At 35.7% G+C, this 27,424-nt stretch overlaps 1 protein-coding gene across 1 annotated transcript in view; it reads right to left on the bottom strand.

The window, feature by feature from the left end:
* Window positions 1–51: 51 nt before the first annotated feature.
* LOC100646016 (HIRA-interacting protein 3) overlaps window positions 52–27,424 on the bottom strand; it is a 94,814-nt gene continuing 67,441 nt past the window's right edge. Inside the window, exon 4 of the mRNA XM_003393470.4 lies at window positions 52–4,923. Coding sequence (XP_003393518.1) covers window positions 4,774–4,923 — 150 coding nt within the window. The 3' untranslated portion in view covers window positions 52–4,773. The remainder of the gene's footprint in view (window positions 4,924–27,424) is intronic.

Genomic DNA, 27,424 nt, shown 5'->3' with positions numbered 1-27,424 from the left:
TATGAATAATCAACTGAGAACAGAAAAGAGTTATTAAACTATCCAAAACGATTAATTTATTTAAAGGTGTATTTCTATTAATTCTTCAGGTCGGAATTGTTTGTACACTTAATGGGTATTTATTTTAAACAAACAGATTACATGTATGATACTGCTCGTTTAAACATTACAATTGTTTGTTACATCCTTACAATATAATTTCTCGCAACATCTTGTGCGTTACTAATCTATATCTGTGTGGTAACGTCATATACCGAAGAAAATGCCTATAATTTATTACAATAACCTTCTCCGTTAATTCTTGACCTCATAATCGCGCACCATACGCAGCGAGAAATACCTTTGCAACTACAGAAGCTTCAAGATATTAAAAAATTTTTAATCATTCTTCGATAATATGAATTTTCTTACACCAGAATTTTGCTTAGAGCAAATAAAGTTATCCATCATTTGTCCGTGTATTTGCTTCCAAGAGAAATTCTATCCTGGAAATATATAATTTTCGTATTTGAATACGCAACGTTGTAGAATGCCCAACTTCAACTTTGCACTATTCATTCTCGGTTTAAAAAAGTATTTATAATATATTTATTTCTTTAGTTGAAATATCAAAAAATGAATTTCTCTGTAAACGAATGATAATTCTTTGTGAAAATATAAAGCCGATCCCCACTAGACGGCGATAATAAAAATGCAATTGCCGTATCATGTCATTGACGGACATCATAAATATTTATATATTCGACAATATTAATATTATTATACACATATAACATATAATATAAACACAATATATTAATAGTATTAATATATGTATATGTATAGAATGTCAGTGTTGATTATAATAATATTCGTACAGGAGCTTCTTAGTTGGTGTAGCATACAAATATTATTATAACAGGAATATAATATTATAAATAGATTTAATATATTAGATCGTTCTCTATATAGATTTCTAGCGTCGTTACCGAGACTCGATAGGACACAGTGTGAATCGGCTTTCAAATTTTAAATGTCAAATTTCCTGTTTGGTTATTCGCGAACAGAACTAAATTAAACAAGTATATGGATCATGATTTGAATGTCCGATTGGTTAATCATCGACCATACGCTGACTTTCATAGACATTTTCATCGATAACAATATTTTCACCAGCTTTCTAGAAGCGATCAGTTGTATCCTATGAGGTAACGTGAAAATGCAAGAGAATTGGAATCGATAAAGCATGAACGATATTTGAAAATGTTGAATTACACGCGAGAAAGTTGGAAAACGTGATTTAAAATTTTCAATCCTTTTTTTGTCAATTATTAGGTTAACAGATAAATGAAAACAATATAATTATGAAGTAGAAGTTATAAGTTATTGATAAATATTTTTCACATATACAATGACAAGTGTAAGAGTTCTTTGATATCTACGAAGAGAAATTTTAGAGATTCGTTCCTTCAACAAAATGATTACTAATAATACAATAACTGTATATATATGATAACCGTATAGTATTCACATTTTGTTCATAGTGTGCATTTCAGTATGAGAATACTGTATAGAATCGAGCTCTTTGCGGAATTCTACGTTTCTTAAACCGTACTTAATTTTTTTATTTCGGCGTAGCGTCTAAAATTTGCTTACTACTATATATAACAATTTCTCAATAACTTTTCACGATTATCAGAGACAAGTGCAAAAATTTGTGTAACATGTGTTTCCAAGTATTAATAATATTAATCGTGCATGTACACGTACATAATTGAGTTATTTTCCGAAAATACAATCATGTTTTGCGCAATATCCGTTAGAAACGTTATGATACGTGACAATGCATGACAAGAATCGGTGACGCATATCGAAAATATTTACAGGAGAAATAAACGACAACCAAAGTCAACAGTTAGGTCGTTAATGAAACTGATAAAACGATAGCAGTTCCTACTGAACATTTAATGTTATCATGGTCAACTCAGTGCGTCATAAATTATGCAATAATTCCAGGAACGTGAGTATATGCATAATGAAGCCGCTCGATAGTTGTACGAAAGGTTTTTCTTTATTTCACCCGTGGTTAATAACGTGAAACAAAGAGAGCATAGTTGGATTTAATAATTACAATAATAGTTGAAATAATATTAAATATTTGAATTATCCTTAGATAAAGATCCATAACAAAGTTAAAGAAAAATGCTTAAATTTTTAAAAGAATATTTTGTAAAATTTTTATCACAATAAACGTTGTACTTCATAATAATAATAATAGTATTTCAACGCTGCGCACTTATTTTTTAGGTAACATATATAATTATACATATATATTTCAGGTAAAAGGTGTTCTGTTCAAAAAGTCCTTGATCTGACCAATTACCCACAACAAATCAAAGATAACATTAAATGTAAGTAAACGCACAGCGTGCTTGATATAATACTTTTATCTGTATTTAAAGAGAATTTGCAAAACATTAAGTATTTCGTTAAATTATGATCGGCTACACCGGTAAATTGTTTAATCATTTTGAACGGTGCGTTATCATTTTCTCATTTTTAAAATCAAAAAATATTCTTTGTCGAACAAATTACCATGTATTTCTTAATATCGATTTTTATGTCTTTCATTAATAACCAAATAGATCGAAAATCGACAATCATCGGGAATTTGAAGAAAGTTTGCACGTGTACTCGTAACGATTGTAAAAAGCTTTGTAATGTTTTTAGGCCTGCTAAAAACAACGTATTACTCTTCTACCGATCGGCTCGAATTGAAACAAATCCGAAAAAATAAAAACCACGAACTAGATGAGAATAGAATGATATGAAACGCGCTCCCGTTACATGGCAGTTCGACTGGAGCGTTGTAACCTCTTTGTCGTCGAATTATTGCGTCTACGGGGTTGCAAAAGCATCTGCGTGTATGTATGTGTACATATATCCATAATTGTGTGTCGTAATATACGATCTAAACACGTAAAAATATTTGCATTTGGTGTTTGAAAAATAACTCGCAGTTAAACATAACGGTATGGACATCCTTAAAGTTAGAGCAATGTAATTTGGACGACACGTTTATCGATTAAACATGTTGTTTGCTCAGGCATGCGCTTTACCAGGGGATAATTTCCGACCAATAATTCTCTATTGTTTTCATATTCGTAACATCATTATGTACATATATTTCTTTATATCTGGTTGGATTTACATTAAGCGTTACAATATGATCAACGAATTCAATCGACTTGCTATAGCGCGAAATTAAATTTATCGATGTGAACGATATTACAGTATACACTAGAAAAGAGAAAGATACAATCGACTTTCGATTGATTATCAAAGATTGCAGCTGCTATTATGTTCGTGCCGTATTTTTTCGAATTAATTCACTTTTGCAAGGAACAACACGACTCTACTCTCCTATGGCGAGCAGACTCGTGATTTCACGTATCGAGTATGTGGTCGGATGACATTTTAATTATTCGGTGTTTGTAATCTTTCGCTGTTTTCATTTGCGAATCTTCATGGTGTACAGTGTACAACATAAAAGAGGAACGTCCGATACGAATGGCCGAGTCGTCGAGTCTCGACGGTAGTTCTCGTACGGTAAAATTATACAAGGGAGGAAGAAAATGCGGTGGTAGCGCGTGCATCGCGACCCGTGCAATCTATTGTCGAAATTTTGAATCAGCTTCCATACGTACATATATTGGCGCTCGCTATCGCAAATAATCCTTTCCAAGCTTTTTCGATTGCCAATAAATTTCGCATTAACAACGGACTGGCAAATTTATCGAGCGTTCACCGTGTTCATCTTGAACGCACGAGTCTCACGTATCGGTTGATTAAACGAAAACTTCCGCACTGAAATATTGAATACGCGGCCGAGCGATTAAATCGATCCACGTAATTGGATCTGCTCGAAGAAACGCACTCACCCGCTGCGCTCCTTTATTCGCGCTTCGAATTTATGAAAAGGCTGCTGGCTTCGCTCGGCTATCCAGCCAATTAATTTCCCACTGCGTTTCTTTAGTTTTGTCTAGCTCCTTTTCGATCATTCTTTTGGCCAACCAGTGGGTGAAGCTCAAACAGTCTTCTTCTACTAAAATAAGTGTATTTCATTCATGCTTGACCGCGATTCAATTCAACGTGTTATTATATGCTATGCTCGCTATTATAAGTAGCGTGGTCTTTTTATCGACTTGTCCGTTTTCTTCAATTTGTTCCTTCAACTATTAAGATTCGTATCTCGACGAAATGTGAATAACAAGGATGTTGATAGCATATAATATATATATATTATAGCATGTATTTTAAAATATTAAACAATAAGCATACTAGCCTGAAATAGGCGGGTGTGCTTAATGCGAATTCAATGAATCTTCAATATAGAAATTGAAAATCATGTATAACCAGAATAAATAATATCCATATATTTGGAATACCATATTTCCAAAAGGGCGAAAGATACGTAAGTACGAATTCGGATGGAAAATTGTTTGACGCGGATTATCCGTGTTTGAAGATTTATGCGAACTTACAAGCTCAGTTTTAAACAAATCACAGCGGAACAATTCGGAGTAATCGTGCCGCAGAATGAAGCGGATTCGACTCAGCGACAAATGAAAAAGCAAAGACGAAGCCCGATTTACTGCTTATGTTTTGATTGTTCGACTTATCTTTCTTTTATGTTTGTATTTTTTGTCTCTTTTTTCCATCTTCGTTCTTAGTTTTATATCGGGCATACTATCGGCGATCTGATTTTTAAAAATCAACACTCCAATCTCATCCTTAATTTTTAGGCGCATCGTGCGCAGGATTCGATAACACTTCTTGGCGGACCTTGTGACCTCGGAAGCTTGCTTGGATCTTCGTCGCTGCCTTGTGTAGATCAGGATCCGTGAGATCGATACCCTCAAGCTCGTTCACGGCGTCCTTCGCCTGAAACAATAGATTGCAACGTTGATGTATAGATTTGCTATTGTAAATAGAAGCATGTTTGTTGAGATTACGCGTTGTGTTGTTGGTTAATGTTTGTTAACGACTATATGTCAAAAGTTCGATTGCATGAACACGTGTTTGCGTTATAGCTTGCTAGATTGTTCTCTAAATATTAACTACTACCAAATTCGCTTGAAAAAGCTATACCGAAAGAAATTGTGACATTTGTTTTGTGCTAGGCGAAGCTATACCTTTAAAATAATTGAGGACAGACAAATTTCAGACAGTAAAGTTAAAGAAAATAGAAAATATACGAAATACTTATTTTGTTTAAAACAAGAAGATTCAAATTGGTGTAAATTTGTAATTGCAAATAAGCGTAAGAAGAGAGAATACACGTCACGTTTCTTTCGACTTTAACTTGTTTGTAAAATTACCTCTTTATCTTTAAATGAGAATAATACCTTGAGTTCATCTTTTTATTAATTTACTTAAAAGTAAACTGTTAAATGTATAAAGCAATGTGAATTTCGGTGAAATTCGATGTCGGAAATATTATTTGTCGTATTACCAAATTTTTGCGTTTCTTTCATCGTGGTATAAAATATTACGGAAATCATATACAGTTATAGTTAGCAAATACGTTTCATGGCATACCGAGCATCTCTTTTACTGCCAAAACACACAAAATTTTTTATGACAAAATTTACTCTTTAAAATTCATCTTTTAAAAAAAATTGCTAAACGAGTAGATCTTCGAAGAGAAAAATTTTTAAATAAGTATTTCACTTTTGATATAAGGAAAGATAAAATTTAAGTCTCTTTTAAGTTAGAAAATTGCAATTTATATAATCTTAAAAAAAGCAATTTTAATATATTTAGTTGATGAATACAATTTATCTACGATCTACGATCTAATTTTATTACGAATTATTAAACATGGCAATAAAGATCAATTTTATTTCTATTATATAACTATCAACTTAAATGTTCTATCTTTCTGTATCGCATTTCTAGTTTTCTCTATGGTATTCGCTTCAGTTTTTCCTTTTCAATATTGTTACGAATACCAATTTTTCAAATTCTTCTCATTTACGATATTTCCTCAACGAAACCTCGATTATTCAAGATACTCATAGCAATCCTTTCCGCACTAGAATCATCCATCCACGACTTGATCGTGCTACGCAAACAAAATCACCATGATGAATTCGAGTCAGTAAAACGAGACGTTCCCATAATTTCGTGCATTTTCTCTTCATCACGGCTTGTTCTTCGCAAACTGTATGCTCAATTATCGTCGCACCGACTAAATTTAGGCTTAATTATAACGAACCCAAGTGGGTCTGACGTCACAGCGCGAGACCTGGATAACAAGGGCTCGAGCGGGTCTCGAAACAGCTAGGGAGAGGGTAAAAAGAAGCCACATCACATACAAAGGAGGTTTATAAACATGTAGATCGTAATTACGCGAACGTATTTGCATTCGACTTCTTATTAAGCCATCCTTCTCTATCATCTCTCTCCTCTTTCTCTCGTTCGTCTTCATAGACTTAGCAGCTACGTTCGTGTGAAAAGGCTTTTCGTATCATTCGTACTTTCCGCTATAACCAATGATTTCGTTTGCGCAGAGAGAGAGAAAAAACTGTGTGGAACTTTAGTATTCGAGCGTTATTCATCAAGCGGTAGGATCGTAAGATAATTTGACAGATTGGTGTTGGATGATATAAAGAGGGCAAGGGTTAGGGTGTCGGTTAAAATTGTCATTGATAATGGATTTAATTACGAATAATACACCGTGTCTTTGGTTTTTCTTCCTTCACTTCCTCGATTATTTTTGTTCTTAATTCCTTTCCGACTTCTACAAAGTAATTTTCACGGTTTATTACGAAATTTCTAATATCAGAAGGCTTTAAATTCATCAGAAGGGATGAAGCATGAATTTTCGGAATGGTTATAAATGGAAGGTTATGAGGGGAAAAGATTTATGGCAGCCTATTTTGCGATTGAAAATATGGTAGGTATGTAGTATATATATACATATATGGATAGGTGCGAGTTTATTAAAGATCTCCGCGATAAGATATGAAAAAAGAAATAAAAATTTGTTTAATTCCTCTACTTTTCGCCATTATGTGACATATATTATTTATTTTTATTTATTATTGCTTAGTCCGTGCCTTTTGGCTTTGGACGAACTTTCGTTTTTACATCTCTTATGTCTATTTCTCTTCTTATATGTCTACCTTCCCTCTTTTCCACTCTAATTCTCTTGCACTCCCTTAATTATTCTATCTTTAAAAACTAAAACTAGGAACTACAAATTAACCACTAATGACTAAAAACTATTGCAACTTTGGGCTTTAGTCTCCTTGCTGTGCATCCTTCCTGTCGTTTCTCTTCTCTATTATTGCTTTCAGTTCTGCTAAACCTTCTCCCGTCTCATTTAGTGTTTTTCCCATGTCCTTTGGTCCTCCCGTTATTTCGCATTCTTCTATTACATGCCTCAGGTCTTCTTCATTCCTTTTAAATAGTCTGCATCTTTTCTCTCCCTCTTCCTTCCGGTATTCCCTTGCTTTGGTCTCGTTTCCACATTTGAATCTTGCCAGTATTCTTCTGTCTTTCCACTTCATCCTTCCTTCTAGGTACTTTGGTAATTTTTCTTTGGCTATATTTCCGTAGTGTATATTATATTTGGATTTCCTTATCCTTTTCCCCCTTCCTTTTGCTTCTCTCTTGCTTCTATCTGCGTCCCTCCCTTTCTCACCTCTTCTAATCCCTTCTTTCTCTTTCTTGCTCTTTTCCCTTCATGGCCATTTCCCCAGTTTTTCTCTCTTTCCTTTATACACTTCTTTACTAATTCCTTTTTTGATTCTAGGGCTTTCTCTTCATATCTTGCTGCTCTTTTTAATGTTTTTTCTTTTATTTCTATTATCTTGCATTCTTCTATATATGTGGCATACAAGTTTACATTAAATTTAATACCACTTCATGACTTTCTGACTATATAACGCAACTTACACGTTGTAAGCAAAGCAGAAAGGAATGATGATCTCGTTGCATACTCCGAAAGTTGGCTTTAAAGTTTAAAGGCTTTTCGGAGGTTCCGAGCTTTTAGCCAGGAAGGGCCGTTACTTAAAATCACACTCTACGTCCGTAGATCTCGAATACTCGAGAACTTCGTTTAATAGTTAAACGATTCCGTGGCTACTCGAGGATGTTCGTGTAAGTAAAGTACAACTTCCAATTAGTTCTGTTTAATTAATTACGTGAACGTTCGATCGTTCGAGTTGTCGTGTCAAACCTATCACGAGAAATATTTTTCCTCGTTTCGATCTTTCGATCTGTATCGATTACGGTTAACCGAATGTTGTCTTTATCATCAGATACAGTTACAAAATCGATATAACCGATTTTGCAAAATAGTTGCCTCGATTAAGCGGATTTCGTTGTCATCGTATCACTAGTAAAGTTCCTATAGAGTTGTTCCATTTAGCGGATGCGTGGCAACTTGTCAAAAATCAAAAGCAACTTATAGGGAGGAATTTTCTATGAAGACGAGTCTAATTATTGGACTTGGTGCAGGCACGCACCCGTCAAGAACAATGTCGGTTAGGGCTTAATAATTTTCCATCGGTTTGGGAATCGCCTGCGGCCCAACGTGAAACTTTGTTCTCGGTTGTCTTCCTTCGTACAATCCTTTGAATAGCAATTAGATGAGAGTTGAACTCTTGCAAGCTAATAAGTCGCCTGCCTCTGTAAACTTGCGTTCTATAGAAATATGTTTCGGTTGGACTTGCTAAAATCCGGATCCGTCGACTTCCGAGAAAATTACAACGGATTAACTTTCGATGTCCGCTATAAACGAACCTGAGAGATTCATTCCCCATTCATAGCCGAGAAAGGAAACTTTTGTTCTTTGACCGATAAAATTTTACAATTCAAAATTTATGAAGTGATGTGAGAATAAATTTATTAGTATCATCGCTTTTGCATTTTTACCTAGATCCCTTATTATACCTAATGTAAGTACGTTTATCAGAGTACCTCGACACTTGAATATTCCAGTAGGATCATTCAGTTAGTCTATTATAATATAATAATAATATAATATTATTATATATTATATATATAATATTATAATATAATAATCTGCTTTTACAATTTCCTATTCTTTGCCTTGTATTTTATCATAATTAATTCTGCTCAGTTTCTATTATCCTTATTAGCACGGTTTCTTAATTGAATGATTTTTATTACCATATTAAATTTATTTCGAACAAAAATTAAGAATCGATCATTGTATAACTTTTAAAAAAATGCACCCATAAACTGTTTTGCGTACGGCCGCGAGACGTTCGTGAGAAAATACATATTCATAGATTTACATGCTATTATACTTTGAAACAGAGTTTGTTGAAACGCCTTTTTCAATGGCTATAAACCGTCTTATTTAATCCCGGTTAAATGTTTCAAGCAGCATGGAAGATTTATTTTTATGGTACTCCTGCAGAGTTGTATCAATTAAGTAAATGATTAAACGGAAGATAAAGAAAAAGATGAAAAAGGGTATTCTTTTCCTGTATTATCATTTTTATAATATTTTATAATGTTTTCAATAGAAAGTAATTCTATCTTTCTTAACAATAGTAACATTTTCTATGCAAAAGTTAAACATTTTTGCAGAGATTTAAATTAATATCGTCACATTTTTATAGCATGCATTCGTGTTCGTTTACTTTTTACAACAATGCTACACCATTATCTCCGCCATAGAAAGATTTGTGAAACAGGCTGAATCGGTGGTTTTAATTTCAATTTCTTTCGCAAACTTTCTTACGTCGTAAATCATTTATTTTGCTTCAAACGTTCGCAAATTGGCGCGACATTAGTTTTATAGAATTTAAAAATTCCTTGAATGTTCCAGTGTTATCATAGAGCAACCAGAACAAAGCACAAAGAGGCTTGGCACGATTTTCTTTCATCTCCTCTCTCGTCAGTTGTCTCATCTCTTTGAATCACACTCGAGCGCCGGATAGTAGGTACACATCCGCCGAAATATGTAAAAAGTTTTTCCATTTAGCCTTTTTTCCAATAAAGAAAGTAAATGGCATTTTTCTCATTAACGATCATACGATTAGTTCATTTTTTCCGTTTCTGTCGAAAAGTGGAAATGAGAGTGATGTCCCTGTATTCCATTCAGATATTCATTCGTTTTTTAATGTTCATGATTTTTTAAACGTTTGATATTCAGTTTCTTTTAACATTTCATTGTATTAAGACGTGGGTAATTTTTTAAACGATTAATCTTATTTTTTACTTTTAACGAGATCTTCATATGTGATTCTAATTACTGTCAAAACGTTTCTTTATATATAATCATCGGCATATCCATCGATGAAATAAACGCTAAAAGAAAGAGTTATATCAATATAAAATGCAGATCTATCCTTTGAGTAAAGTCCTTTAGACTCTCTAAAGAGAACCAGGATTCATAATACTTACATATAGAAAATTAATCAATTTTCAACGGAGGTATTATCATCTTTCATGATATCACAGAGGAAAACATAGAGCTCGGTATTTCATTCTTTCAATGACGCAACCATAACTAGTCAATTGGATTGGAAAAAGGCACTCGGCGCAGCGTTCCCAATAGATAACAGTCGGTCGCGATCGAACGCATAATACCACGAGTTCCTCCGCTACAGACTTGACGGGTCATAATGGCGGATCGCGATCTCTGCAACCCGGTCATCAGTTTGAAATTACTATCACTCCTACAGAACTATGCATCACTGGATAATTATTGTTCCCTTCATATATTCCGTGTATTTGCGTTTTGAATTTCCACATGAATGCGAACAATCCTTCTCACATACCGTTTCTTTATTTACATTCACTCATGCTTGTGGCTTACGAAAGAAACTTTTCTTATAAGCCTTTGAATATTGATGTCTTGATTTATTTATAAATACAGTTTGTATGTAGCTATGTTCGGATGATGCTACAGGTAAAGGTGTATTATGCGACTGGAGGGAGGATTGTTATATTTTTACGTGTGTGACTAGGTAATGTTAACAGAAGTGTTGTTGAAAGGGAAAACGAATAGGGAAAAGAACACGATTCTTTATTTATCCTATTGCGACCTATTGTATAGTATTTTAACACGACAGACAAGACCAGGATAATGTATATGTTTATTATCTTTTAAAAGAATCAGTTATAATCGTTTGCAACATTATTGTATCCATGAGACGTTCATTAGTAAAGGGCTAATTTCTAAAGTACTTGCTAGAAATTACTTTTCTGTTAACATATTTTAGCTCTCATAGCGAAAAAGTCTTGTTCTATAACAAGGTATATTTATTATATGAAGTTATTTCTTAGCCTATTCTTTGGCATAATCTTCAATAGAGCAATAACTATCTTATTCTTATAAAAAATACCTGTTTTGCTTTATTTACGAAGTGAAAGCCTCATCGATCGTTTGGTGGTAATGAGTACCTTATTAAGTACTTTATTAAGTATATAAATCTTGTTGTGTAAATGATCGTTAATTAAATGTTTATTAATACATAACATATATGCCACTTTATGACATTTATGAAATACAACAGTACATATCAACTTTTTTATCGTCTTCCCATAAATATCTGACAACAAACAAAAATTAGATAATACACTACGTTTTTTAATTAATTTAGAAATTGTTCCTAGTGGAGACATTTGCGAAGGAAAATGAGAAGCTTTCTTGAAAGAAACAACGCCCTTTTTACATTTCCTCTTCCAAGAGAAATTATACGCGAAGATACAAAAGTGCTATAATAATGGACAAGTCTTTTTCCCTGTTCGTTTCTTTTCTTTGTAAAGATAGATAATAAACTTGATATAGTACTAGTACGAACATTATTTGCCAGCAAATTTTTCTATAAAGGAGGGCGAAGCTTAAAAATTTCATTCTTTATTAAAAGATGCACACACTTTGAATATTAAAGTAATACAAAATTTCATTCTATCTATTCATTGTCCATTTCCTTTTAAATTATTTAAGGCTTTGATACTTTTTAAATTTATCGAAAGAGTTATTTGGGAAATATTCTTCCTAAAAATGAAACAAATAACACATACGTAACAATATAGTACAGTGTTCGTGTAATAGCATGATGTATTTATATTTTTATATAAATATTTTTGAATGTTCGTTGCAGCATTGTAATAGGACATGAACATTTGCGATGAAATATCAAGGTCCAAAATATCAATTTTGTTTGCGATCTTCTCCTTAACAAAATAGAAAGTTACCGTGACTTTAAGTATTTGTCAATGTCATTGACAAATAGAAATGGTATTGATAGAATCGTGAGATTATGTTGAATAATTATAGATATTACCGAAAGGCATGTACCGAATTGAAGCAATATACGGACGTTTAGATTATTGTGTATAACTTTTACAATAAAAGGGAAATTTGCTTCTGTAACTGGATAGTCTAGTTCATAATTCGGCGAAAGCTATAAACCGTGCACAAACGTTGTAAAATATATACTCTATCTACATAAATATTATTTTATCTTTTAAGATTTTTTCTTTATTTGTAATTTATCAAGACGTACAACATTTCCCAAATTCATCAGAGATCGATCGATGAAATCTACCATTACTTAGCGACATTAAAGTCGAGCTCAAATTTACATTTTCTATTTAAAAAGACTTATAAACATTCTCTCGTATAAATATACAAAATCCATCGATTGATGTAATATATCTTACGATATTCAAACAGCAAGCCATCAAATTTACGGCTATCTACGTTCACTTTAAACTTAGACCTTTCGACATAAGCTGTTTAAAGCAACTTAATATTTTTATTTATGAGTTAAAAAAGTTAAAAAGTTAAAAAAGCAACTGTCTATTTTTCCTGTATTAATAGAATTTAATTGGAATCTTTACTAGCTAATCTTTGAGAAAATAAAATTTTATACTGCGTTCTAGGTAAAATAAAATTCCTGAAAGCGTTGAAAACAGTCGAACGTGTCGAATCGATCGGAAATGAACAAACACGACATTCCTATGTAGGTACTTACATGTGTATATCCATAATGGATTCATAACCTCTCGAATCTCGAATAGAACGGTTCGATAATGGCGTGTGCATCCTATTTCCGGGTTGTTCGCTGTGAATTTAAAGGAACTTTTGTGGAGGATTTTGACAATTGGCGAACGAGATTCAAAGAATCCATTGGTGCAGTTGGTTACTGTTGGTTAAGGCCCTGTATCGGTAAATCGACGTAATTTTAAGTGGTTAATGATAGTCCACTCGTGTTGTCGATGAACTTATCGATCACGGTGTTTAACACAACATCGAAATTCATCGACTTTGCGATATTAATTACGGAGCTAGCTGTATCGCAATGATTGTCATGATTTTTCCTTCGTATCTTCTCTCAAATCCTCTGATACGAACGTAATTTTATTCGCTAATAAAGGGTTATCGTTCGTAAGCCTAATCGTTCGAATTGTTTGGGCGTTTGCTTCACACATAGTATGCGCGTTTTCGAGTTACACGTGTTTCGCTGGAAGCTGAATACAAATTGTTCGTCGAGAAGACTAATTTCCTGAATGGTTGGGAGATTGTTCCTGGAAATAATTTTAAATCGCTGTTTCAATTTCGATAGCGATAAAATTATTCGACGATGCTTTCTTCTATGGATTTCTTCGTGCTTTTCACCGTATCTACCGCCGCTTACGTCTTATGACACGTGGAAATTGCAGTCCAGAGGCGAGGTATGCGATTTTATCTCTGTCAAATGCCACTACTAATTCTACCATAGACACGGTAACCGTTTCATTACAGAAGTATCACAATTAATGCGTAATCGTGTCATATGTTGATGTAGAGTGATATAATCGTCACAAGACTAGCTAGCTGTTCTCCTGATCCCATTAGAGAACCTTGTGTAATCGATATCTATAGTATCGAAAGCGCTGGTAGTAACGACCATATTAACTTCCACAATGTAAGAATCGGTATGGACTACTATAGTGCGAGCTAAGTAATAATAAAGACATATTATATCGAAATGGACTCAAAACTATATATTCGAGCTTTCGTAATTCTTAACCAATTTTGTTTGCGATTTTCTCCTTAACAAAATAGAAAGTTACCGTGACTTTAAGTATTTGTCAACCTATTCGCGATTGTTTATGGTCGACTGTTTCGCGCAATTGCACGATTTACTCGCTCATTGCCAATTATTTTAAAAGATCTTTACGTAAGGAAACGCTTTTTGGGCAACTACCTATCCTATCGATTCATGGTCGACCTTTGGTTCACGCTACGTATCGTTCCATCTTCTTCCCTTGGATCCTTTTCTTCCTTATTCTTCTTTTCTGCATTCCTCGCCACTGATTGTATTTGCTGAATGCGCGATTTATGTCGAGAATCTGCGAGCTCGTTGAACGAGAAATTTATTCCCTCGAAACTGGAGAAACTGATGAATTGCGTTTGTGACAAATATCTGGTACGTCTCCATTATTCCCTACTCGCCGCGTTCCTTGATACATGAATACAAAGATCCCTATTGAATTATGCAACCACATTTATGCAAATCAACCGCAATAAATTTTTGCTCACAATCCTTTGATGCGTGTTTTCACTTGTAGGAAGTCATGTAGCTGATTTTGATAGATCGGCAAGTATATAGACTAGGCAGAGCTATTCTCTTTTCATCGATAATATGAAACAAACCACTAAAAATTTCTCGAAATAACAAACAAAACTCAAACTTTCTTTCCCCAGAAGGTTAAGTTTACAGCGTCCGACAATCGATAATTCGCCACGGTAACCGGCACTCGGAGGCCCCATTAAAACTCTGTTCTTACAATCGAGATAACGACGATATTTGTAACAGACCGGTTATTAACAGAAAAAGAAGCTCTTTCTTTACAACGAAAGCACATTTGCGCGTAACGAAGTGCATCCGCGTATTCATGGCGAAACCACCGAATTGACCCAGTTTAATTCTATGAGTTCACGCGACCAGCACAGGTAAACGCTCGTCGTCGTCGTTTAAAGAGAACAGTCAAATCGTGGAATTTTCAATGGCTTTTATACGAAATTTATTACACTGTCTTCGAAAAAATGAAAAGGTTGAGAGTTTCGGCACTAAAATAAAACCGTAGCTAAATATATTAGAAGTAATTTTAAAGTATAGGATGCAAGGCGACGCAAACAGTTTTCGCTTTAGTGAAAATTGTTGTTCGAACGTTGACGATCGTTGGTTTTATATCGCGTCGAGGATGCATCACTCTGTCGTCTGTTCTCTCTTTCTCTTGCAAATTTTCGTGATCAAACGTGTTCACAGGGTGTCAGATGTAAATGAACATGCAAACGAACTCACCGTTTCGCTCGTCTATCTTTGACAAAGCCGCCAACCGCTTTAATTGAGGGCAAATATTGGGTTAGAAGGTGCTGGAATTAGACGAAACTTGCACCGTGTTGAATAATTTTTTTAGTTCCTTTCTCTACTATTTCTTTTTTCATTTTTTTTTTCTCGGAACGTTTTTACATGTTGGATCGGACAAAGATGTTAATTAAAGCAACGAGTCAGAGATGCTTTCGCAGAGAGAGTTGACGAGGATTGCGCGTAATCGGGAATGATTGCGTTATCGTGAGTAGGACAAAAGGCGACTTGCTGCAATTATGGGACATCAAAATGAAACGAAAACGCTCTAGACTTATTGGATCGTTCGTTATTTTACTACGTTCCACTGCTTTTAAGAATGAAAAAACGTTATATAAACGGTAAACGTAGGTTCCAAAAACAAGATATTTTTTTTTATTTATTTCTTTACATTCTCCATTTGTCCATTTGGACATTTGGAAGAATTTTTTAGCGGTATTATTATCATGTGGGTGACTACCCCCAGCGGGGTACGATCCTCGCGTTTGCTAGGTTATATCCTTTGTGAGGTCTGCTAGGTGTTTCCTTTTTAGCCTTCTTTCCATATTTAAAGTACTGATGATCGTTTCCGCTGCTGGCCGGTTTGGGTGTGTTCCTATTCTTGCCTTATATCTTCCAGCGTAGCTGCTGATTGCTTCCTTGACCGTTGGGATTCCCAGGTCCCTTCGTATGTCCTCATTTTTAACGTACCATGGGGCGTTTACTATCGTTCTAAGAATTTTAGCTTGCATTGTCTCTATTTTGTTTATATGGCTCACTGCTGCTGTCCCCCATAGTGATATTCCGTACGTCCAGATTGGTTTTATGATCGTTTTGTATATTTTTAATTTATTTTCTATGCTTAATTTGGATTTTCGACTTGTTAGGAAATGTATTTGTCTCCTTGTTGTCTGTATTTTGTCTATTATTAATTTAGTATACTGTTTCCATGCGAGTTGTGTATCTAAATGGAGTCCTAGGTATTTGACTTGCTTTGTGTGTTTTTTATGTGCGTGCCGTTCAGAAGGATGTTTGGTGGTATCTGTTTTCGCAGTGTGAATATAATATGGTTGCATTTATTGGGGTTTACTTCTATTTGTTTTTCTTGTAGCCACTTTTCTATTTTTGTGATATGTTCTTGTAGTAATTTGACTGCTGTTTCTGGGTTAGTGTATCTGACTAGTATAGCTGTGTCGTCCGCGAATGTCAGTATTTTGCTATTGGTAGTTGTTGGTATGTTAGCCGTGTATAATGTGTATAGTGAGGTGGCCGTGAGTTATAGTTGTATATATTGGACGGGTGTGATAGTTGTGTAGTTGGGCCTCGTCTGGTGTAATTGTCACTAGGGGCTGTAGATGTCGCCGCCGGGATACTGCTGATTTTTCCTTCTTTTTTCCGAACGGACTTCCGGGTTCCGAACGTTCGCAACCTAAGACGTTAACCACTTCGCTACCGTCGTCCGACACTAGTTAATGTCGAGTGGTGGTATTTGGGCTTGTCGAGTGCCGCCACAATAGTATTGGGCCTAGGACGCTTCCTTGCGGAATACCTGCCTTGATGTCTTTAACTTCCGAGTATGTGTCCTTGATTTTTATTATGAAGATTCTGCTGCTTAAGTAAGATTTTATTAATTGGTGTATTTGTTCCGGGAATTGTTTCCTAATTGTTTGTAGTAGGCTTTCGTGATTTATTTTGTCAAATGCTTTCTCTATGTCCATAAAGAGGGCTGTGCAGTATTGTTTGTTTTCTAGTGCTATTATTATTTCGTTGATAAGCCCGTGCATTTGCTCTATCGTGGAGTGTTTGTTTTTGAATCCAAATTGGTGTTCCGGTATTAATTTTTTTTTTTTATCTCAATTATAGTTTTTATCCGGTCCTATATTATTTTTTCCAGTATTTTGGAAAATACTGGAAGCAGTGATATTGGTCTATAAGATGCAGTTTGGTATGAGTATTTGCCTGGTTTAGGTAACATTTTGATCTGTGCTAATGGTTTGGGAAAGTATTGGATTCTTAGTATTGCATTGAATACTATGGTCATTAGTCTTATAGCTTTTAGTGAAAGGTTTTTCAAGATTTTGCCATTGATTAGGTCGATTCCTGGTGCTCTGTTGTTTTTTGTTTTCTCGATTATGTTTCTAATTTAGTTTGCTGGTGAACCCACTTTGTCAAAACTATTTGAAAAGTTGCTAACGAATCGACTCCTTCCACTTCTACAGGATCTGAAAACCCTGCCAGACCATCAATTCGGTTTTCGGAAGCAGCATTCCACAATAGAGCAAATCCATCGAATAACACACAATATCAGCCAAACCCTCGAAAATAAAAAATACTGCTCAGCGGTATTCCTTGATATTCAACAGGCATTCGACAAAGTATGGCACGAAGGGCTTCTTTACAAACTTAAAAAAGTCCTACCACACACTTACTACTCCATCCTAAAGTCCTACCTAACCAAAAGATAATTTATGGTTAAATACGTAGGCGCCATTACCACAACTTTCCCAATAGAAGCAGGCATACCCCAAGGTAGTGTCCTCGGATCCCTTCTGTTCTCCATCTACACTGCCGATTTACCAATATCAACTGATTTACCAATATAATTTTAGCAACATTTGCCGACGACACAGCGCTATTAGCATCGCACGCCAACCCGATAATAGCCTCATCCACTCTCCAGCGAGGTCTCGACTCAATGGAAAAGTGGTTCTATAAATGGGGCTTCAAAATTAATGAAAAAAAATCCACACATGTAACTTCACGCTGCGAAAACAAACCTGCCCACAGGTCTCCATTAACAATATAACAGTTCCTAACAAGGACACAGTCAGATATCTGGGCATGACTCTGGACAGGGGATTAACATGGAAACAACATATCGTAGACAAATCTAAACAACTCAGGGACAAACTCAAAAAATTTTATTGGCTCATTGGCCGTCGCTCCAACCTAAGCACGCAGAACAAAATTACGCTCTATAAGACCGTAATAAAACCTGTCTGGACCTACGGAATCCAACTATGGGGAACAGCAAGTAATTCCAACATTGAAATACTCCAACGCTTCCAATCGAAAACGCTAAGATCCCTAATAAATGCACCCTGGTATGTTACCAACGAAACAATCCACCGCGACCTCAAGATACCTACAGTCAAAGATGAAATATACAAGTCCAGAAGCAGATATAACGCAAGAGTCAACAACCACCACAACCCATTAGTCACCCAAATACTTGACACGACGGACCAGATCCGCAGACTAAAAAGAAAATACCCTTTAGATTAAATCCTTAGATCCTACTAGAACCAACAATATAAAATTATTATAAACCATGTCATTGTATCACGCCAAATGAAGTTATTGAGAATTCTCAACGAGAATTGATTGTAAATATTCTAATAAATAAATAAATATATATATATATATATATATATAAAATGTTTCTAATTTCTTGTGCTGTTGTTTTAGGTATGATGTATTGCTTGTCAGTTGAGGTACTAGTGGTTTGCGCATCCTCATCCGTATGACATTTGAGGTTGATAAAAAAAACAAGATATAGACACATTTTCGTCGAATTTCAAACACTGTCATCATTTCTTTTGTTAAAAATAAATAATATGTTAGAGCAAGTTGTGTTTACATTGAAGACACTGTGTTTCATAGTAAATTGGTATGCATGTTCGTTTCACAGTGAAGATAGTGCTATCTGAATGATTTGTTTTAATAACAAGTGAACAGATATTATGTGTGTCAGCTAAAGGAAACGTCAGGAAAGTTCACCGTCTCCATCAGCAGATTAAGAGACGATATCCTGCTTAAAGAACTTTCACTTTGGTGCATTGTAGGCCTAGAAAAACTGAATCTTTTTCGCCTATTACAATTAACCAAGGACCATCTTCAAACAACTGAAGTTGAAAATCAGATAAGACGGGCCAAAGAAAATGTAGAACTAAGTAAGAGATAAATAGCATTAGAAGTGCAAAATTTTTTTGGAAATTGAAAAAAATATTTTGTGAGAAAATCTTTTGTATCCTTACCTTATCTTACAGGGAGTATAAGAACTTCTGCAATTGAGTTATTAACCACAAATAATCTTTTCTCAGTGGTGGCTACGACAGTACGTTAACACACCATATTTTGAAGTATCTGTGCTTTTCACAGATAAAATAAAATTTACACGAGAGACTAATGTCAATTTTCATAACCGATAGCTATCTATGAATTACACTACGGATAAATGAAAATTCACACACCGTTAATCAATCTCGAGAGCAATATCAGTTTTCATGTAACATATGAGCTGGAATTATTGGAGACTTTTTCATTGGACCATCTTTTCTTCCGTCTATACTTAATTGCAGAAATTAAACACGATTTTTGAAAAATGATGTTTCTACACTGTGACATGACATGTGATTGGAACGTGGTCTGTGCTCGTGGACGGTGCTCCAACACATTCTAGTAGAACTGTCTTAATAGAAATTATACTAGCTGATAAATTAGCAGAGGAGGACTAATTTCCTAGTCTGCACGCTATCTCGACTTAAATCCTTTGGATTTTTATTTGTGCCGACGTTTTAAAAGTTCGGTTTATGATAATAGCGCTATTGATAACCTGGAAATACTAAAAAATCGGATTATCGTTACATGTAAAGTAATTCGAAATAATTAGGAATTTTTGAACGTCTTCGACAATCTTCGAAACGACGACGTCACGTCGATGTGTAGCATGTATTCTTAAAGGAGATTATTTTCAGCAATTTCTTTTAAATAAGTTTCAAACATTCTTACAATATTCCCTTATATTCGTAAAGTCTTATCTCCGAAAGAACATATTTCGGACCTTGTGTATATATGACCTTCTCTAATCATTAAGAATAGTGGAATACGGTACTAACGTTTGACCACCTACTTCTTTGTCATCCTGTATACCGAGTTCTAATCTATATGTATATTCAATAAAAGAAGAGGAAACTCGTGATATCTTATGATTGCTTTCATTTTCCGTGCACGTCAATTTTTTCTCTCGCTGTCGCCCACGGGTCACCCGCTAGACGGCAAGCGTATATTCAGTTTTCTGTCACGTACGCTGACAAAGAAACCCGCAAACCTTTACTCGTTTTCTGTTCCACGCGATATCGATAAGAAGATGGGCATAAGGTCGAGCAGAGAAGAAAGGAGAAAAGAATAAGTAGATTTTCCGTCCGATTCTTCTAGCGAATAAACCTTCGAGACACTTGCCCCTTTGCTCGTACGACTTTTTCTTCGACCTTTTCTAACCGCGTCTCCGTTATCTTTGACTTTTATACGTTTTGGGCGTTTTCTTTTTTTATCTGCTGTTCTATTTATTCGTTGTTTTCGTGCTGCTGTTTTTCATCAGAGAAACGGAAGGAAAAGTACACAACCGACGCCGCATAACCAACCAGCTTTGTACAGGAACGGAATTCTGTTTACCAAGCGATGAGAAATACGGAGACGCGAATAAAACACGACGGATCGAATGTTTTTACACGAGCCCCCCTATAGGCAGGATGCAGTTTAAAATGGCTCGAAAAGAGGCAAACAGACGCAACGGAGATGTCTACGTCTAAAAGGGAACACTGGTTGACCCGTCAAACTTCAGAATTTCTAGAAAATTTGTTTTACTTGTACAGGATATCGATGGAAACAGTACAAAAAGCTTTTATCTCGTGCGCAAGTATTTTTTAGATTTTAGCGAGTTTTTGTTATTTATTGGACGTTTGTTAAACTCCAATTGTATTAATTCGTTTAAAAATTTCAGAAAATGGATCTTCATTTTTTTTTTTATAAATTCTACGCTTGCATACTATTTCGACGATGTTATCGAAGTTCTTGTACTTTAAACGATCAAACCTGTTCTCTATATTTCGAAACTTATAGAAAATAAGCAGAAAGTTCTGGCAAATAGCTGATTAACGAGTTTTCATGAAAGTTCTATGTCTGAGCTTATATCATCCCGCTACTGTGTTTTTGTTTTTTCTTATTCGTATTTTTCCAAAATTAACATTCCGATCGATAAACTTCTTTACGAATAAATAAACGTTTGTTGCTTTCCACTTCGTGTCTAAACGAGTACGAGCAAAGAATCATTTGTCTGTATTCTGTATGCATTGCATTACTCTGTTCGCAGTGTTCGATCGAGAATTAAGTTAGTTTTCAAATCTGCCCCCCTTCCCCCACGAACTCTTACGATGAACGGATATCAAGCAAGTGCTTGATATGCTTGCATAGTTTTCGAATTGATCCACATTATGTCACAGATATATCAAAAGAATGACGCGCGAGAAATAGATCCGTAAAGCTCCTTTTTTCCAAAGTGGAATAAGCCAATTCGATGTCTGTTAACAATTCGAGTAATATTTTTCAAAACGTGATCGATACGAATACGTTGAAAAGTTAAATCATTAAAAGATTTAGTAAGTTGCAATTTATTTAAATTATTTAAACTGATATAACGTATCTCTCACATCTCTATGTTTTCAAGGATACATCTTTAGAACAACGAAAGTCCATATCCAATATTTAAATCATTATTTTCGCCAAGAATTAATCCTAACAGCAAATTACTACCTGTTAAATCTACTTTTTTTTTTAATCTTTGTTTATTATTTCCAGTTTTTTTACATATTTTTTTTTACATGATTTTTTTCCAGAATAAACGCTGAATTCTGGTTGTGGGGTGGTTCAGGCAAAAGTACCGATACGCGATGGTACGACATAGCCACGCATTATTACATTTTTTTCTTTTTTTTAAGACTATTATTGTAACTTAAATTTAAGACGCTGTTGCGCTGTGCTTATGTACGATATTTTAATTTATGTCCTGAAAGCCTGGTCGCAAAAACAGGACAGTTCGTTAGCCTATTTGGGAAGGGATGGGAGAGGGTGGAATGGGAGGGGGGGAGGGGTACCGGTTAAATCTACCATAGCACATTGTTGCGTCTCGTGAAATGGTCCGTACGACGTCCTTGATTGTCTTATCGTCAAGGCCCAAGCACCATTAAACAGACCCTCGATAAACCTAAGGCCCCACCATAAACCGAATCTTATTAGCTTGTAGGAACTTTTAATCCTATGGCGGCACTCGACAAGAAATACCGCCACTCGACACTAACTAGTAACGGACACGGTGGCAAAGAGCGAACTGTCCTGTTTTTGCGTCCTGGCTTTCAGGACATAAATTAAAATATCGTACATAAGCACAGCGCAACAGCGGCTTAAATTTAAGTTACAATAATAATCTCAAAAAAAAAAAAAAATATTGTAATAATGCATGGCTACGTCGTACCGTCGCGTATCGGTACTTTTGCCTGTACCACCCTACAATTAGAATTCAGCGTTTATTCTGGAAAAAATCATGTAAAAAAAAAACATGTAAAAAACCTGGAATTAATAAACAAAGATTAAAAAAAAAAAAAACACGGTGGCAAAGTGGTTGGCACCTTAGGTTACGAACGTTCGGGACCCGGGCTCGATTCCCGGCGCCCGTAGTCTGATTTTTCTTCCGCGCATCAAAAATAGAAGAATAATAGCAGTACTCCACCAGCGACATCTACAGCCGGCAACTACAATTATCATGGACTGTTGTATACCTTAATCCTACAAGTATTTTCCGGTTTATACCTGGTACTTAAAACAGTTCTTAGGTCTATTGCACGTTCTTACAAATTACGGAGAAAGCAGGTAGTTACCTGATGGGAAAAACGAATAGTTGTCTAATGGGAAAGCTGTTTTTCCCATAAACAATGTCGCTCATCAGCCACGTTGGTAGGAGGCTTCTTCCTCCTATCTTCATTTCTAACGTTGGTCATAACCAATCGGCATCGTGGATCGTTACCCTCACTTTCCTGATGAATAGTGTGAGCAACGAATCCACGTTCTTCGTTCAAAGGGCACATCCTTACCGAGCTTTCCTCCATAAGAACGAACATAAGAACGAACTTCACTTGTTCTCGGGCCTACGGAACAGTCAACTTGTGGTCTAAACTGAGTCTACATCAACAGAACAGTCAAGTAACAGTTAAAGCTCATCGAGTCAGGGGCCAGTGCAAGGAACAGCAGGAATCGGAAGTTCAGCAGGAATCTACAAGTCGAAAACAGTCATCGTCGTCGTCAACACGAAAAGGAGTCTCAGATCGAACTCGTTCGTAGTTGTCATATCAAATACTCAATCTTGTATCACACTGAAGTTGTTGGATCAGTCAAAATATATAGTAACCTGTTAATAACAGCGTTCTATTCGATCAACTACCCTTATTATCCCACAAGAAATAAGAGATCAAACGATTCGTGGCGTCGATTAGACTAATCGTAACGAGAATTTACGATTCCCGTTGACGCGCTTCTTCGAGATCGCGTCTCCCCGCGAACGTGCGGATTTACACACATTCTCCGCAATTCGTTCTAGTCAAGATTTCTCATTGCACACGAGCAGCTATGATCGCGCCTTCTTCATTGAAAGAATTGTGTCAATATTGTTTCTTGTGGTCTATTTTCTACACACGTTGACACAGATTCTTTTGGTTGCTCACCGGAGGAGAAACTTCTTTTCATCGGATCTCCTCCTAACCGTTTTCCTAAGTGAATATGCACCTGTGAGCTTTCCCCTTTTTTGCTCTTAACTTAACCTATATCGTATCTGCATGAGAGCGTGCTCGTCCCTTTCGTTCCATGGAAACAAATTTTATTTTTTTTCTTTTTTTGATTTTTTCCCCTGTACGATATAAGCCTCGACGATTGGAAAATTTCATTCCACTATATTGTCTCTCGAATGCTATTTAAAAACAACGAATCCTTTGTCGTCGCATCAGGATCTTTCCTCTTTCTATTCGATCTTTCGGTTTACACCGTACCGCTGGAAGTTAGATAGAATCGATATGCAAAGCTGAAGCACGTTGGTATCAGCGTGAAACGCCAATATAAATCTTCGAATAGGATTGCTTCTCCATTATTGTGTTTCGTGCTTTTTTTCGGGAAAGCCATTGCTATAGTGAGCCATGGTGATATATGGATCGACGATTTTTTTTTTAAATTTGTACGACGTTCGTACTGCTTTGAATTTTCCGTATTTATAGATGCTCGTTGCTGTAAGGATTTTTAAGTATTTTTTCTCGTACGTGGTTGTTCGTAATTCCTGTTAAGATCGATACAACGTGGAATTTTTTCGAAATACATGTGAAATATAAAGGAGCTTCATTTTGTATGCTATAAGTAAAAATAAATATCTCTGAAAAACTAACGAATATTACGATTTAAAATTGTTTAACGCGTGGGAAGAAGATAAGAAGCGAAAGTTGCCATGCGATTACGAGATGTACAATGTTGGCAATAATTTATGATTTTACCGAGTCACATGATAATGGGACATTGAAAACGACAAATAAAAATAGCTGTATTTCCATTTTCACATTTTTGCTATGCACGTACTCATAAATTTCAAAATCATAGCAGTTTCTTGGCGCACTTTCCAACGACATAAAACAAATTTCTCTGTGTACATTCTTCCACTTCGATTACAGTCGGCGATATTTTTCCGCCTTGCATTTGAATTCCTTTGAAGGAACACTAGCAAGAAACAGCATGCGGTAGGATGTAGTAATAAGTTTGTCCAGCTTACACTTTGATACATATCGAATGTAAGAATCCTCGATTAATTTATCGGCAAAGCGTAGAATGGTTTGCAGTAATATGCGATGAACGTTCGTTAGCGCTCGATCAAAATCATTCGATGATGAACTGAAGTCTCGATCAAAACAAGAAACAATTTTTGATAAATCCTAAAAAGGCCCAGAAACGTAAAGGCACTTGTTAGACGGAGCCCTTGAACTTTGGTCGACCATGTTCGAGGCTCGGATCAAAAGGTCGCAGAACGTCGCTAAAAATTTTGAACTGTTTATCGATCGTAGCTCGCTAGAGCGCCGTAACACGCATTACAACCGCGACCCACTTTCTATGAGCAACTTTTCTCATGATTTTCTGTTTCTTTGCTCTCTTATTCGCGTTCGAGCCTTAAAATGCCTCCGCTAGGACGCAACTTTTCAACTGAAAAGTTTTATATTGCAGAACTTTTGAATAGATCCAACATTCTCCTTTTCTTCCCTCTCTCGCACACGCTCTTTCTTCGAGAGTACTATCAACTCACATGGAAAAACAGAGAAAAAGCGAACGGATTCGTTGCGTGCTCCGACCTTTGCGTACACTCGTACTGCTCGGCGAAGTTTAAGGTCAGGTTAACACGAAAGCGTTTCAACGATCCTCCCAGCCGGATATAGCAGAGGGGAAAAATCCACAATCCCATCGAGCGACTGTTGGTTACCGTTTTATTTCGCATGGAAATACGGTCGATCGATGGGCGAGTTGTGAGTGACCAGTCGGATGAAGCGAAATAATAATAATTGTTTCTTTTCTCCTTTTCGGTAGAATCCAAATAGCTGGTGTAAACGAACAAACTTGATGGATTAGATCGAGGCGATACAATATGTTGAAATAGGTACAGGTGTAAATGTAGGTGTATGATAGGACTGCAAATACTGATGACGCGATTCGTACTTTCTTCAGTTAAAAAGTTAATCGATATTAAATTAAAACATAAACAGAATTCTATTAGGAATTGTAAATAATAAAGTAACTTAAATTGTCGTCCTACTTGGTTATTATTCAACATTGCAAAAATCGATAGTCAAAAATTTGTCTGCGATAAACTTTTTTACGTTTAGAATAAACGAATGACTGAGATATCAAGCGAATCGGTGTTACGGCGTCAATGAAATTTTTCAATACTACCACGCCTCCTCATGGCAAGAACCTTAAACAGGGAGACGAAGACAAAAGGGATCTCTTCCTTCGATACAACGGTGGAAAATAAATTGAGTTTTCTACTTCTACAACACCAAGAAAGGGCAAAGTTTGGAGCAATTGGCCGCGCTCGATAGTTTTGAAAATTTGTCACTAGAGTTATTTGTTAGTTAAAAATATTGTTAACACTATTATTGAAAAATTATCGCTGGAAATACCTAGTATTATTATCGAAATTTTCTTGTTCGCTCTATTCTTTGTAACATTCTTTATTTTTACCCTCTCTTTACTGGAATTTTGATAATAGGAAGGTGCGACTAGAATCGCTGGAGGCGAACTATAGATCTTACTGGTTTATCATCCAACCGAAGGAAATAATCCGTCTGTGACGTGCGGAGGCATCCAGACAGTTCCTGATACGCGGATATCCATATCGAAATTTGGACGCTCTCGAACCTGTCGAACTCAGATGCTTAGGACGCGTCTCGATAATTCGTACTGTGGCCGATCACGGATATCAACAACAGGATTTAATCTGTTACACCAGCTCGACGTCACCGAACCGATTATCTGGCTCGATTTTAGATTCTCAGAACGCGATAACATTATCGACCTTTCTCGATGCATGCCGCCGCGAAATATTCATCACTGTTGCGAACCTCCCTTGATACATCCATGAATTGGTTACGTTCATGCTGTATTATCCATAATATTCTCGAGGATATGGTATAGGCCTCGTTTGCACTTGCGTTTGGACTTTAAAATCCATTGTCGAATATGCCACAACTTCCATTTGTGTTGCCGCGACCAAGGGTCGCGCGCAACTTCGAAGTCAAGGCGTGACTCGCCGCGACGGATCAGTCGCGTGCGATTCCAAAATATATGGAATACATACCTACTATATCCAGATCCAGAACAATCGCGCACGGTTGAACATCATTTTGCTGCTAGAAGTGTAAGAACTCCTCATTGAGGATGTTTTAATATATGATAATACTAAGTTATAATACCTTTAATATAAATAATTGATATTATAACGATGAGAAGTTTTCTATCGTGATACTACATATATGTTTGGTTGTTAATATTTGACAGAAACCAAAAATTTAATTACTTTATTCATGTTCCTCAGCTTTACCAACAATTTTTTCGTTCAGTATTAATAGCTTTTCGATATAAATAGGTTACAACTTTTTATAAGGAATGTCATGATAGACTGATTAATGTGTTAAAAAATGTAT

Source organism: Bombus terrestris, chromosome 2, assembly GCF_910591885.1.
Source record: "Bombus terrestris chromosome 2, iyBomTerr1.2, whole genome shotgun sequence".
Lineage (NCBI taxonomy): Eukaryota > Metazoa > Arthropoda > Insecta > Hymenoptera > Apidae > Bombus > Bombus terrestris.
Note: the sequence above shows the minus strand (reverse complement) of the source record. Positions and strands in the feature narration are given on the sequence as shown.